This window comes from Emiliania huxleyi (assembly GCF_000372725.1).
Source record: "Emiliania huxleyi CCMP1516 unplaced genomic scaffold EMIHUscaffold_222, whole genome shotgun sequence".
NCBI lineage: Eukaryota > Haptophyta > Isochrysidales > Noelaerhabdaceae > Emiliania > Emiliania huxleyi.
In genome coordinates this window covers 78,423-91,253 of record NW_005200401.1, presented here as the reverse complement: position 1 = coordinate 91,253, position 12,831 = coordinate 78,423, and the positions used below count along the sequence as shown (strand labels likewise).

The 12,831-nt window shown below is 67.9% G+C and overlaps 3 protein-coding genes across 3 annotated transcripts in view; 2 read left to right on the top strand and 1 right to left on the bottom strand.

Annotated features, from left to right (window-relative positions):
* The window catches only part of EMIHUDRAFT_457120 (zeaxanthin epoxidase), a gene marked incomplete at its 3' end in the record, with an annotated part of 6,744 nt that extends 2,394 nt beyond the window's left edge, over positions 1–4,350 (top strand). The window contains exons 2-7 of the mRNA XM_005779938.1: positions 1,538–1,621; positions 1,851–2,177; positions 3,162–3,302; positions 3,383–3,592; positions 3,801–4,082; positions 4,309–4,350. Coding sequence (XP_005779995.1) covers positions 1,538–1,621; positions 1,851–2,177; positions 3,162–3,302; positions 3,383–3,592; positions 3,801–4,082; positions 4,309–4,350 — 1,086 coding nt within the window. The remainder of the gene's footprint in view (positions 1–1,537; positions 1,622–1,850; positions 2,178–3,161; positions 3,303–3,382; positions 3,593–3,800; positions 4,083–4,308) is intronic.
* Positions 4,351–9,146: 4,796 nt separating this feature from the next.
* EMIHUDRAFT_443126 (hypothetical protein) lies at positions 9,147–9,945 on the top strand. The gene is made up of 2 exons (XM_005779937.1): positions 9,147–9,167; positions 9,265–9,945. The coding sequence occupies exon 2, from the start codon at positions 9,284–9,286 to the stop codon at positions 9,734–9,736; it is 453 nt and encodes a 150-aa protein (XP_005779994.1). The 5' UTR covers positions 9,147–9,167; positions 9,265–9,283; the 3' UTR covers positions 9,737–9,945.
* A 380-nt stretch (positions 9,946–10,325) lies between these two features.
* On the bottom strand, positions 10,326–11,974 carry EMIHUDRAFT_235551 (hypothetical protein; the record flags this gene model as incomplete). Its single annotated transcript, XM_005779936.1, has 5 exons — positions 10,326–10,367; positions 10,589–10,719; positions 11,083–11,218; positions 11,381–11,512; positions 11,639–11,974. The coding sequence occupies 5 exons, from the start codon at positions 11,972–11,974 to the stop codon at positions 10,326–10,328; spliced, it is 777 nt and encodes a 258-aa protein (XP_005779993.1).
* Between the last annotated feature and the right edge of the window lie 857 nt (positions 11,975–12,831).

Below are 12,831 nucleotides of genomic sequence, written 5' to 3'. Positions count from 1 at the left end.
TCACGCCCCAAGTGGGAGGGAAGTGGACGGGGCCCTGAGCCGACCTAGCCCCAGACGGAACGGGGCGCCCAACACGTGCCCGGATTACTGTGCCTTCCCCGGGTGCAGCCTTTCGGTTCGTGAAGGGTCGGTGCGAGTCGTGCTTTCCTCGATCCCCCGCCCTCCCCCGCCATCTCCGCCGCTTTGGCTCTACAGCCACCACCGGGAGGCGGCGAGGCGAAATCAGACTCGGTCGAGAGACCCCAGATTGGCATCCATGCCTCTCTGGACAGGGTGGCCCGCCACAACGACCCCTGGAATTGCGACTCGCCGCTTTCCTCCCGCTGTGATTCTGTGTGAGCTCTGAGTCTTGTCTGCCAACAATACACCTAAAACAACAAAAACCTATTCACACCTGCGCCGGGAAGAGTCGGGTAAACCTCCCAAAGCAAAGGAATCGCTCGCCCCTGTTCGTTGCAGGCTGCCTAGGCCACGGAGAGGACGTGTCGAACCAGCTGCTGCCCAAGAAGATCGAGGTGTGGGCGAGCCGGCCGCCCACGCCTACTTCCTCTGACGGAGAGGACAGCAGCGGCGGAGAGGACATGTAGCGACGCGGACAAATTTCTTTGAAAGCGGCGGCCAGGCCACGGAGGGGACCTGTCCGACCAGCTGCTGCCCAAGAAGGTCGAGGTGTGGGCCTGACCCACCGTCCTCTCGTCGTGGTTGGTTGTGGGGCGCGCGCCGCGCGGCAGTTCCCCTAGTTGCTAGGATCCCGTGCGCGAGAGGTTTGGAGCGCGTCTGGAGTGCGTTCGCCCTCCTGGCTGGCACCTGGGACCCAGTGTGCCGTCCGACTGTCGTCGCTGTCTGTTCTCGACTGTCGTGTGCGCGTTCATGGGCCCGGGATTTTGTGTGTGAGAGAGGGGAAGGGAGCGTAGGGAGAGATCGAGGACAACAAAAACCCATTCACACCTGCGCGGGAAGAGTCCGGTAAAGCTCCCAAAGCAGAGCGAAGGAATCGCTTCGTCCGCCCACATGCCGCTGCTGTCGGCTACCGTCGCTCTTCTGTCTTTCGCCGGCCCGTCCGCCTCGCTGCGGCTCAGCCCCGCCGCGTCGCGCATGTCCGCCGTCGACGCGCCACCGCAGCAGGCCGCGTCGCCGGCGCCCGACGCCATCAGTAGCAGTGCTCCGCTGCACGTGCTGATTGCTGGCGGCGGCGTGGGCGGGCTGGCGCTCGCCAACTGCCTGGAGCTGTCGGACGCGCCGGTCACCTACACCGTCCTCGAGCGCACCTCCGAGTTCAAAAAGTTTGGCGGCCCGATCCAGCTCGCGTCAAACGCGATGCAGGCGCCAGCGCTGCTGCCTCCTCCTCGCCGCTGCCTCTCTCTCCTCCGCCGCCGCTCTCACTGCCCAGCTTTCCTCGCCGCCGCCGCGCTCGCGAATGCACGCACCGCTCACACGAGCCTAGACGGTTGCGTCTCGCCGCCGCCGTCGCCGCCGCCGCCCGCCGGCCCCGCCCTCAACCCCGCCGCCCTCACCTGTGCACCTCGCTCGCCCGCAGGGCTTCCGCTCGATCGACGAGGAGCTGTACAAGCAGATCGAGGCGCGCGCGACGTGGACCGGCAACCGGACCAACGGCATCAAGGCGCCAGCCTCGCACCTGCTGCCACCGCACCTGCTGCCACCGCACCTGCTGCTGCCACCTGCTGCCACCGCACCTGCTGCTGCCACCTGCTGCCACCGCACCTGCTGCTGCCACCTGCTGCCACCGCACCTGCTGCCACCTGCTGAGCCACACACACCGGCATGACACGAGCACGGCACCTTTACGACGCGATGGCACACCCTCCCACTATCGTTATCGTCGCTGCTAGGACGGCGTCCGCGACGAGTGGTACGCAAAGTTCGACCTCCGCTCGCCAGCCGAGTCGCGAGAGATGCCCTTCACTTGCGTGGTCGAGCGGCCGGAGCTGCAGGAGATCCTGATGCGGCGCACGCACGACAACCTGCGGCTCGGCGCCGGCGTCGAGTCCTACGGGAAGCGCAGCGACGGCGGCGTCGTCGCCACGCTGCAGACGGGCGAGCAGGTGCACGGCGACGTCCTCATCGGGGCCGACGGCATCTGGTCCAACGTGCGCGCGGCGATGACGGAGACGCCCGCGCGCGGCGAGGGGTCCGGCGTCACCTACTCTGGCTACACCGTCTTTGCGGGCGAGATCACCCGAGATCACCCGAGATCACCCGAGATCACCCGAGATCACCCGAGATCACCCGAGATCACCCGAGATCACCCGAGATCACCGACTCTGGCTACACCGTCTTTGCGGGCGAGATTATTCGCGAGTGGCGGCAGGGCGGGCGGCTGGAGTGTCGCTCCGTCACGTGCCTGCGGACGTCGGGTAGGCGAGCTGGAGTACGGGGGAGGCGACCCCGAGTGTGGCTACAAGGTGTACATCGGGCCGCAGCAGTACTTTGTCATCACCGACATCGGGCGAGATGCAGCCGAGACGCAGCCGAGATGCAGCCGAGATGCAGCCGAGATGCAGCCGAGATGCAGCCGAGATGCAGCCGAGATGCAGCCGAGATGTAGCCGAGATGCAGCCGAGATGCAGCCGAGATGCAGCCGAGATGCAGCCGAGATGCAGCCGAGACGCAGCCGAGATGCAGCCGAGATGCAGCCGAGATGCAGCCGAGATGCAGCCGAGATGCAGCCGAGATGCAGCCGAGATGCAGCCGAGATGCAGCCGAGATGCAGCCGAGATGCAGCCGAGATGCAGCCGAGATGCAGCCGAGATGCAGACGAGATGCAGCCGAGATGCAGCCGAGATGCAGCCGAGATGCAGACGAGATGCAGACGAGATGCAGACGAGATGCAGACGAGATGGCAGTGCTCTCTCATCACCGACATTTGGGCGGTGCTGCGCCGCTGCCGGACCTTTCTCGGAGCCTCCTCCTCTGAGCCTTCTCTGAACCGCCCTCCAGGCGCGGCCGCTACCAGTGGTACGCCTTCCTCGCGCGGCCGGCCGACTCCGAGGCGAGGGCGATCTCTCACCTCTCAATCTCGGGTCGACCTCCGGCCAGATCTCGGCTCTCTCTCTCGCCCTGGACACGAGAGGGGTAGGCCAGCTCTCTGCCAGACCTCTGCTAGACCTCCGCCCGACCTGCCGCCGGACCCGTGTGTCAAGGCGAGCGAGGAGAAGCCGGACGGCTCCTCGCCGTACCTGCAGAAGCTGTTTGAGGGGTGGTCGCCGGAGATCCACGACATCCTGCGAGTGACGCAGGAGCACGAGATCGAGCAGCGCGACTTGTACGACCGCCCTCCCTCGGTGCTCTTCAAGCCGCGTGTGCCACTCCCCATGACCTTTCCACGACCGCTGCGCACGACCTTCGACGGCCTCCCCTGCAGGTGCTCAAGCCGTGGAACAAGGGCCGCGTCGCGCTGCTCGGGGACGCCATCCACGCGATGATGCCCAACCTCGGCCAGGGCGGCTGCCAGGCGCTCGAGGATGCGCTCGTCATCTCGGAGCAGCTCACGTCCCTCTCGAGCCGCGGCGAGATCGAGGGGGCGCTGCAGGGGTACCGCAACCGGCGCCTGACTCCTTTGGGGGCGGTGCAGGTGGGCAAACCACACCCCCCGCTTGGGATGCCCCCCCCCCCCCCCCCCCTTGCCCACCCCGCCCTCGCCATCCCCATTCGCGCCGCCTCCGCCTCCGCCGCCTCCACTGTCGCCTCCGCCTCCGCCGCCGTCGCCCCCGCCTCCGCCTCCGCCGCCGCCTCCCCACCGCCGCCTCCCCACCCCGCCCCCCTCCCCCGCGGCGGCTCAGGGCCTCTCGCGCTTCGCCTCGGACATCATCATCCGCGGCTTCGACACGCCGGCCAAGCTTGGCTTCTCGGGAGGCAAGCTGGTCGCCGAGAACCTCAACTACGCCGGCGTGGTGACGCGGCTGCTGCAGCCGATCCTGCCCGTCTTCTTCGCGGTGCAGTTCGCCTTTCTGTACGACGGCTGGGAGAACAAGTTCTCGCTCAAGCAGCTGCAGATCGGACTCTCCATCTTTGCATTCGGCTCGCTCTTCCTCATCGCCTTCGCCGCCACCGCGGGCAGCGAGGTCGCCTTCGCCGGCGCCTTTGCCGAGTCCATCCTTGGTGCGCGCGACCCACCACCCTCCCACCTTTCCCACCCTCACGCCCCTCTCCCACCCCGCCGGCACCGGCACCGGTGCGCCCCGCCTGCCGCCTCCCTCGCGACCCCCGCCCCTCGCCGCCGCCGCCGCAGGCGCCGAGGCGCTCGAGGGCCTCTCTGTCTGGGCGACGGAGCAGAGCGCCGCCATCCAGGAGGTCCTCAACTCGCTCGGCGGCGGTCCGCCCGGCCTGTGAGCGGAGGAGGACTGCCGCGGAGGGGAGGGCCGGGACGGGGAGGCGCTGCAGAGGGCCATGAGCTGTGAGCCCGGGCTGCCAGTCTGTTTCGGGTCGAGTGTTTGCGAGAGCGAGAGAAAGCCGAGAGGCAGGCATGTATCGTGGGCTGGTGCGCGGTGGGTGATGCGAGAGGCATGGTGTGATGACACTTCAGTGACACGTCAGGGTCGGTGGGGGACGGAGTCTCCGCCGCAGAGGTGTGTGCGCGTCATCGTCTTTGCGCTGTCACCACCACACACACACAGCCGGCCCCCCCCGGCCCAGTTACGTTGTCGGGTGTGGGGGCGCGGTGTGGCCTGTTTGGCATTTCCTCTCTTAGATAGAGAGTACGTAGACGGCCGTAGCATCGGGTCCAGCGAACATCGTCCGGTTCTCCTTTTTGCTTTTACACTGCGGGCGCGACCGTTCCGATTTCCGCGATTTGGGAGCTTTATGCACGACTCTTCCGGCGCAGGTGTGAATAGGTTTCTTCGATCTCTCCCTACCCTCTTTCCCTCTCTCTCACACAATACCCCGGACCCAGCGCACACGACCGTCGAGAACAGACAGCGACGACAGTCGGACGGCACACACTTGGACTCAGCCAGGAGGGCGAACGGAGCTCGGAGGTCGGAGGGTCGGAGCGAACGCACTCCAGACGCGCTCCAAACCTCTCGCGCACGGGATCCTAGGACAACTACTGCCGCGCGCCGCGCGCCCCACAACCACGACGAGAGGGCGGTGGGTCAGGCCCACGTCTCGACCTTCTTGGGCAGCAGCTGGTCGGACAGGTCCTCTCCGTGGCCTAGACAGCCGTCGCCGCCCTCGCCCCAGGTAAAGACGGCGCCGTCGGCGGTGCGGGCGATGCTGTGGCTGCGTCCAGCCGACACAGCGACGACACGCTGGCCCGCAAAGGCCTCGATCTTCTTGGGCAGCAGCTGGTTCTGCTCGTCGCCGTGGCCTAAGCCAGCTTCCTCTCCGTAGCCCCAGGTCCAGAGGGCGCCATCGGCGGTGATGGCGAGGCTGTGTTTCGCTCCAAACGCCACAGCGACGACGCGCCGCCCAACAAACGCATCGATCTTCTTCGGCAGCAGCTGGTGCTGCCAGTCGCCGTGGCCCAACATGCCGTAGCTTCTGCCGCCCCAGCTCCAGACAGCGCCTTCGGCGGTGATCGCGAGGCTGTGCTCGCGTCCAGCCGACACGGCGATGACGCGCTGCTCAGCAAAGGCCTCGATCTTCTTCGGCAGCAGCTGATTCTGCGTGTCGCCGTGGCCCAACTGGCCGTGGTATCCGTGGCCCCAGCTCCAGACAGCGCCGTCGGCGGTGATGGCGAGGCTGTGCTGGTCTCCAGCCGCCACAGCGAAAACGCGCTGGCCAGCAAAGGCCTCGATCTTCTTGGGCAGCAGCTGGTCCTCATCGTCGCCATGGCCAAGCTTGCCAGAGACTCCATTGCCCCAGCTCCAGACAGCGCCGTCGGCGGTGAGGCCGAGGTTGTGGATAAGTCCAGCCAACACAGAGACGAGGCGCTGCCCAGCAAAGGCCTCGATCTTCTTCGGCTGCCACTGCTCCTGCTCGTCGCCGTGGCCCAGCCGGCCATAGTCGCCAACGCCCCAGCTCCAGACGGCGCCGCTGGCGGTGAGGGCGAAGCTGAGGTGTAGTCCAGCCGCCACGCTCACGGCACGCTCGCCGCCCAGCGTTGACGGGTTGCGGGTCGGCGTGTTGAGCCGCCTCACGCCCTCGCCGTGGCCGAGAAGGCCTGGAAAATACCCCCCCTCCTCCTCCTCCTCGTCCTCGTCCTCCTCATACTCGTCCTCCTCCTCCGTTGCCGCTGACCCGCACGACGAGAGCCGCCCCTCGCCGTCGATGAAGACGCTGTGCTGAAAGCCTGCCGCCGCCCTCGCCGGTGAATTGGCCTCGCGCAGCAACGCAGCGAAGCACAGCCACCGCACGGTGCAGGTCTCGTCCTTTGGCTGCGCCGGCAGCTCGAAGCCGCGCTCTTGCGCCCACAAGCGGATGCCGTCCGCCGCGAGCGAGGCGTGGAAGAGCAGCGAGACGGCCGCGACGCGAGCGATGTCGGCGGGGTCGCAGTGAGAGAGGGCGCGCACGAGGAGCTCTCTGGGGAGGTCGAGGAGGCGGGCGGGCGGCGGCGTGTCTGGCGAGGGCGCGGCGGTGGCGGCGGAGGCGAGGCGGCGCGAGCGGCGCGAGCGGCGCGGCGGGGTGGACATCGCGAGAAAAAGAATTCACGCGCCCCCTGGCTTCCTCGCAAGGCTAGCACCACACTCCTCTCCTTAAAATCCCTGTGTGATCCCTGTGTGGTGTGTGGACGTGGTGGAGAGAGACTACCCGCCCTCCTCCGCCGCCGCCGCCCCGTGCTCCCTGAGCCACTCCCGCGAGCGCAAGTCCGCCTGCCTCACGCGGCGTCGGGTCGAGACGCCGCCGCCTCCGCTGCGCGACGCCGAGGCTCAGTCAGCCGGGCTGACGCGGGGCGGCGTGGGGCTGACGCTCAGTCAGCCGGGCGCGGTGCCAGATGCGCGCGTCATGTCCTCCTCTCAGCGGCTCTCTATGAGCGCTGGGCCGCGTCCGCCGCCTTCCTTGCAGCGGCCGCCTTGGCCCTCGCAGCGGCCGCGCGCCTCGCCTTTGCGGCGGCCATCGCCGCCTCAGCTGCCGCCGTGGCCGCCTCAGCTGCCGCAAGTGCCGCGGCCGCGGCTTCCTCCTCGGCCGCGGCTTCCTCCTCCTCCGCCTCTGCCTCCTCCTCCTCTTCCTCCGCCTCCTCGGCCAAACGCTCCGCCTCGACCATCTCAGCTAAAGCCGCTGCCTGGCTCTCCGCCGTGATGCCGAGCCGGATCCTCTCCTCGTGACAACTTTCGAGAAGCCTGATCAATCTCTCCTCCTCGGCCTTCTTCGCGGCCTCGGCTGCGGCTGCCTCCGACAGCACCTCGGCACCCTCTGATGGCGCCTCTGCACCCTCCACCGGCGCCTCGGGCTCCTGCGACGGCCCAGCGCCGCCGCTCCCGCCGCCCTTCTTCTTCTTCTTCTTCTTCTTGCCCTTGCCGCGCTTCTCCGCCTCCTCCTCCGCCAGCAGCTCCTCGGCATGCCGCGCCGCCTCCGCCTCCGCCGCCGCCCTCTCCGCCGCCCTCTCCGCCGCCCCCGCAGCCCACGCCGCCTCCTTCGCTGCCTTCTCGGCCGCCGCCTCGGCCACCGCCTTGGCCGCCGCGTGCTCCTCGAAGGCGCGAACGCACTTGGCGCTGCCTTGCTCCTTGGCAACCTGCAGCGCTGTGCGTCCAGCCGCCGAGCGCAGTACCGTGTCGGCGCCCGCCCGCAGCAAGCAGTGGAGAGCGGCGGGGCGGTTCTGGTGGGCGGCGAACATCAGCGCGGTGAGGCCGTCTTTGTCCTGCTGGTTGATCTCCGCGCCATGCTGCAGCAGCAGCTCGACCACCCACTCGTGGCCCATGCCGGCGGCCCACATCAGCACGGTGCTGCCGACGCTGTTCTGAAGGTTGATCGAAGCGCCACGCTGCAGCAGCGCCGCGGCCAGCTGCTCGTGGCCGTAGAAGGTGGCGTACATCAGTAGCGTAAAGCCGCTCACACCCTCACGAGTGAAAGTCGCGTCCACCCGCCCGCCGCCGTCGAGCCACGCCAGCACTGCCTCGTCGCCTTGCTTAGCCGCCTCCACGACCTCCTCGGGGACGGCGTCCTCGCCCGTTCCGCTCTCCACGCCGCCAGAAGAGGACGCGGCAGTTGGTGCCGCCGCCGCCCCCTTGCCCGAGGCGGCATCGCCGTCCGCCCCTGCGCCGCCCGCCTCGCCGATCTCCTCGGGAACAGGCCCGCTGCTGCCGCCCTCGCCGCCCGAAGCGCTGCCTGCCCCCGCGCCGCCCGCCTCGACCGCCGCCGCGTCGCGCCTCTCCGCCGCCAACTCGCCGAGAAATGTCTTGACGGCGGCGAAGCACTCGGTGTGACCCTTCTCTTTGGCAAGCTGCAGCGCCGTCATGCCCGACGCAGTGCGCAGCGTCATGTCTGCGCCCGCCCGCAGCAACTGGAGCACGACGGCAGGGCGGCCGTGAAAGGCGGCGCTCACGAGCGCGGTGCAGCCGCTGCTTTCCTGCAGGTCGACCTCTGCGCCGTGCCGCAGCAGCGTCTCGACCACTTGCTCGCGGCCTTGGTAAGCAGCGAACATCAGCGCGGTGCTGCTGCTGCTGTCCTGAAGGTTGATCTCCGCCCCGTGCCGCAGCAGCTTCTCGACCACCTGCACGTGGCCGTGGTGGGCGGCAGCCATCAGCGCCGTAGCGCCGTTGCTGTTTTGCGCGTTCACCTTCGCGCCCCGCTTCAGCAGAACGTCGACCAGCTGCTTGTGACCGTGTCCGGCGGCGATCAGCAGGAGCGTACAGCCACTCGCACCGCGCTCGCACGTTGCGTCAACCCTCCCGTCCCCGGCGAGCCACGTCTCCACCACGCCCGCCTTGCCGGCTGCCGCCGCTGTCTCGATCTTTTTCGGCAGCGCGAGCGGCGCAGCCTGTGGCGTCGTTGAAGCGCGTCCGCGCCGGGAGGCGGCCGAGCCAGATTTTGGTCGGCCAGGCATCGGTGCGAGAGAGAGCACTTCTGGGAGGCGCGTGGAATGAAGAAATTCGTGTGCTGGCAGTGGAGAGAGAGCGAGAGAGAGATTCTCTCCTCTTGGTGACGGGCGTGTTGACGAGGGACAGAGATTTTTGAAACCAAGCTTTCAGCAATTTCTCACTCACTGAAAAAAGAAACACGACCTGCCGAACTCCGCGTGAGTCGGCCGACGCAGAGAGCGAAGTAAGGCGAGCGCGAGACGCCTTTGAACCCTTTACCGTCTGCCGCCCACGCCCGCCCGTAGTCACCGCCCCCACCTCACACCGCCCCCCCGCCCGCCCGCAGAGCAACCACACGAGCAATCATGGGTGACGAGCAGCTGACCGAGGAGCAGATTGCCGAGTTCAAGGAGGCCTTCTCGCTGTTCGACAAGGACGGCGACGGCACCATCACCACCAAGGAGCTGGGCACCGTGATGCGCTCGCTCGGCCAGAACCCGACCGAGGCGGAGCTGCAGGACATGATCAACGAGGTGGACGCCGACGGCAACGGCACGATCGACTTCCCCGAGTTCTGCACGCTGATGGCGCGCAAGATGAAGGACACCGACTCGGAGGAGGAGCTCAAGGAGGCGTTCCGCGTGTTCGACAAGGACGGCAACGGCTTCATCTCCGCCGCCGAGCTGCGCCACATCATGACCAACCTCGGCGAGAAGCTGACCGACGAGGAGGTGGACGAGATGCTGCGCGAGGCCGACATCGACGGCGACGGCCAGATCAACTACGAGGAGTTTGTCAAGGTCATGATGGCCAAGTAGGCTCCTCCTCGGGTCTCTCGCCGGCAGCAGCGGGCGCGCGCAGTGCGCGGCGCGCCCAGACATCAAGTCGAGTATGGGTTCCGTGTGAGGGCGGGGTAGGTGCGCGCGTGCGCGTCTTGAGTTTAGCCTCGGACCGTGTCGCGGACCGCGGACGCTTTTCTTCTACGTACAGGGATTTCCAAAACCGAGAGCATCCCAGTGGCGCGATCATCACACTCCCTCCTCCCTCCACATGCGCAGACTCCACTTTTCGTTGCCCGGTGGGGCCCCCGACGCCCGAGCGCGAGCCCCGTGGCCGTGCCCTCCACGGTCTGTGAGATTAAAGAGGCGTGTGACAGGTGCCGAGCGCGCTGTATGTGTATCTTCTCTCCCGGGTGCTCTCGGCTTCTCGGCGCGCGCGGGGCCAGGGGGCGCCGGCGCGCGCCGGGCCCCGCGGCCGCAGCGGCCGGCCGGCAGCGCGCTCGAGCGCGCGCACACCGCGGTCCGCGCCACACGATATCTCGGAGCGCCTTGTCTCTACCTCCGCCGCCCACCGCCCGCTGCCCGCTGCACCGCTGGGCGCTCGCGCGAGCCGAGCGAGTTGCCGGCCTCACTTTGCGCTGGAGAGCATCTCCTCGAGCTCGGAGAGGTCCTTCTCTCCGGGGAAGAGCTGGCCGCCGACCTTGGGGGGGGGGGGGGGGGTGCGGGGGAGGGCTCCGGCGGCGAAGGGGAGGGCGAGGGGGAGGGTGGCGAGTGAGGGTGGCGGCAGAGAGCGGCAGGGAGCAAGCCGAGAGAGGCGGGGTCGAAGCAAAGTGTGAGAGAGAGGCCACAGCACGGGGGGGAGGGGGGGTTGGGGCGGCGGGTTCGGGTCACCTCCCAGGTGGGGTACCCCTTGACCCCGGCAGCGACGCAGCGCTCGTTCTCGGCGCCGGCGCCGTCGGGCGAGCACTCGACGTAAAAGCCGCCCTCGCCCATCGCCTCTGCGCCGAGTGTCTCCTTTTGGCCTGCGGCGGAGCGGTGTCGGGGGCGGTCGGGATGGTGTCGGGGGCGGCGTCGGGGACGTGCCGAGGACGCGTCGCGGGCGTATCGGGGATGTCGTGGGCGTTTGGGGAGGGAGAGGGAGAGAGAGAGAGGGAGAGAGAGAGACAGAGGGAGAGAGAGAGAGAGAGAGAGTGAGTGAGGGAGAGAGAGACAGAGAGAGAGAGAGAGAGAGAGAGTGAGTGAGAGAGAGAGACAGAGGAGAGAGAGAGACAGAGGGAGAGGGAGAGAGAGAGCGAGCGAGCGAGCGAGAGCGAGAGGAACGAGACGGGAGCGAGGAGCGAGGGACGAGAGAGCGGAGAGCGAGAGCGAAGGCGTCCTCGCCGCACCGGCGCAGTGCGAGCACCACCAGGCGCCGTACATCTTTGCGCCTCGCGCCGCCAGCCTCTCCGACAACTCGAGCGCGCGGCGGCTGGAGTGGGAGGCGATGGGGGCGGGCGACCGCTCGCCGAACGGCGCCATCTCCTACAGCCGAGAGACGCCGCCGAGGTGCCGCCGAGGTGCCGCCGGGAGTGCCACTCTCCTCGCCGCCGCTTGCTCCTCCTCCGGGGTGGGGAGGCTGCCCTGCGCGCTAAAGATGGCGGCGGCGGCGGCGGCGGCGAGGGCGGCGCCGCACCCGGCCAAGACCGCATCCTCGTCCGTCCGTCTCGTCGACGGCAGCCGCCACGCGAGAGCGAGCACCGCGGCGGACAGCCCCGCCGAGAGCAGGCACAGTCCGCACGCGGCCTGCAGCTGCAGCAGCCGGACGAGCAGCGCCAGCTCAAAGGCGGCCATCCCGCCGCCGAGCGCGAGGAGCAGGTCGGCGCCGCAGAGCGCCGCGCCGTCGCCCGCCGCGCCGCGCGCCTCGCCGCCTCGCGAGAGGGGCGCGAGCGCGAGCGCCGCGACGCCTCCGTAGGCTGCTAGCCCGAGGCTGGCGAGAGGCAGCGGGCCGACGCTGGCCCACGGCCCGGAGAGCACGTCGGCGCATCCTCCGCCCACCGACGAGCACATCGCGCCGAGCGCGCCGCCACCCCACAGCTTGTCGGCCGTGATGGCGCCCGTCTCTGCACAGCCGACGGCGGCGACGGCGGCGAGCGAGACGCGCGCGCTGCGCTCTGCGTCGGAAGCGGCGGCGTCCGGGCTGTCAGCAGTCATCCGCGCCGCTCCGGGCGGCGGCACGTGACGCTGCTGCGGCAGATGAGGCGCTATCAGCGAGGAGCTGAGCGCGGAGAGCGGCAACATGCAGGTGATTTGGTTTTTGTTATAAAAAAGAAATCTTGCTGCCGACTAACTCGGTGCAAAGCCTAAGAAGGTTGCAGCGAGAAGCGGCGAGAGACTGCGAGAAGAGATACGAAGAGGCAGACTCCCCAGGGTGGGCGACGGCTAGCGCATCACACTCCTCTCCTTGAAATCCCTGTGTGGTGGCGGCGTGCCGTTCTCCCATCCCTCCCTTGGGTTGTCTGTTTTCTTTCTTTCTTTTGCAAAGCCTAACCTAACTCAAGCTACCTTATAGGGGGGGGGGCTACTCTGTGAATACGTATTCCACGTATTCCAAATGTGTCGTGGGGATTGGAGTGGTCTGACCAGCAAGGAGACGCTGCTGCTGCGGCCGCTCATTCCGCGATTGCACCGGCCGGCCTCTGCATCGTATGTGAGGGTGCCGCGCGGCTGGCGGTGGGGGGGGGGGGGGGGGGGAAGCCAAAAAGGTGGCGGTGGCCAAGGCGGAAGGGAAGGTGGCGGAAGGGGAAAAAAAAGCGGCGGCGGAAAAAAAGGTCCCCAGGAAACCAGCTCTCAAAAATCTTCCCCGAAGGTCTCCCCAAGCCTCTCTCAAAAAACAATGGGAAGAAAGGGGGGCGGAATGGGGCGGAAGTGTCCTGTTGTCAAGGTCCGCTCCGAACGGGACTCGGAAAAAAAAAAAACCCCCCAAAAAAAAAAAAAATCGGGGGCTCCCAAAGGGCTCGTTGGTTCAAAACGACCCCAAAGAACAAGCTCGGGCCTTAACCATGGGGCTCGAAAAAAACTACCTCGGCGGGACAAAGGGGAAAAAAGGGACGGACCCCACGTCCTTGGTAAACATCGGCCCCGCCGGGGGGGTCCCT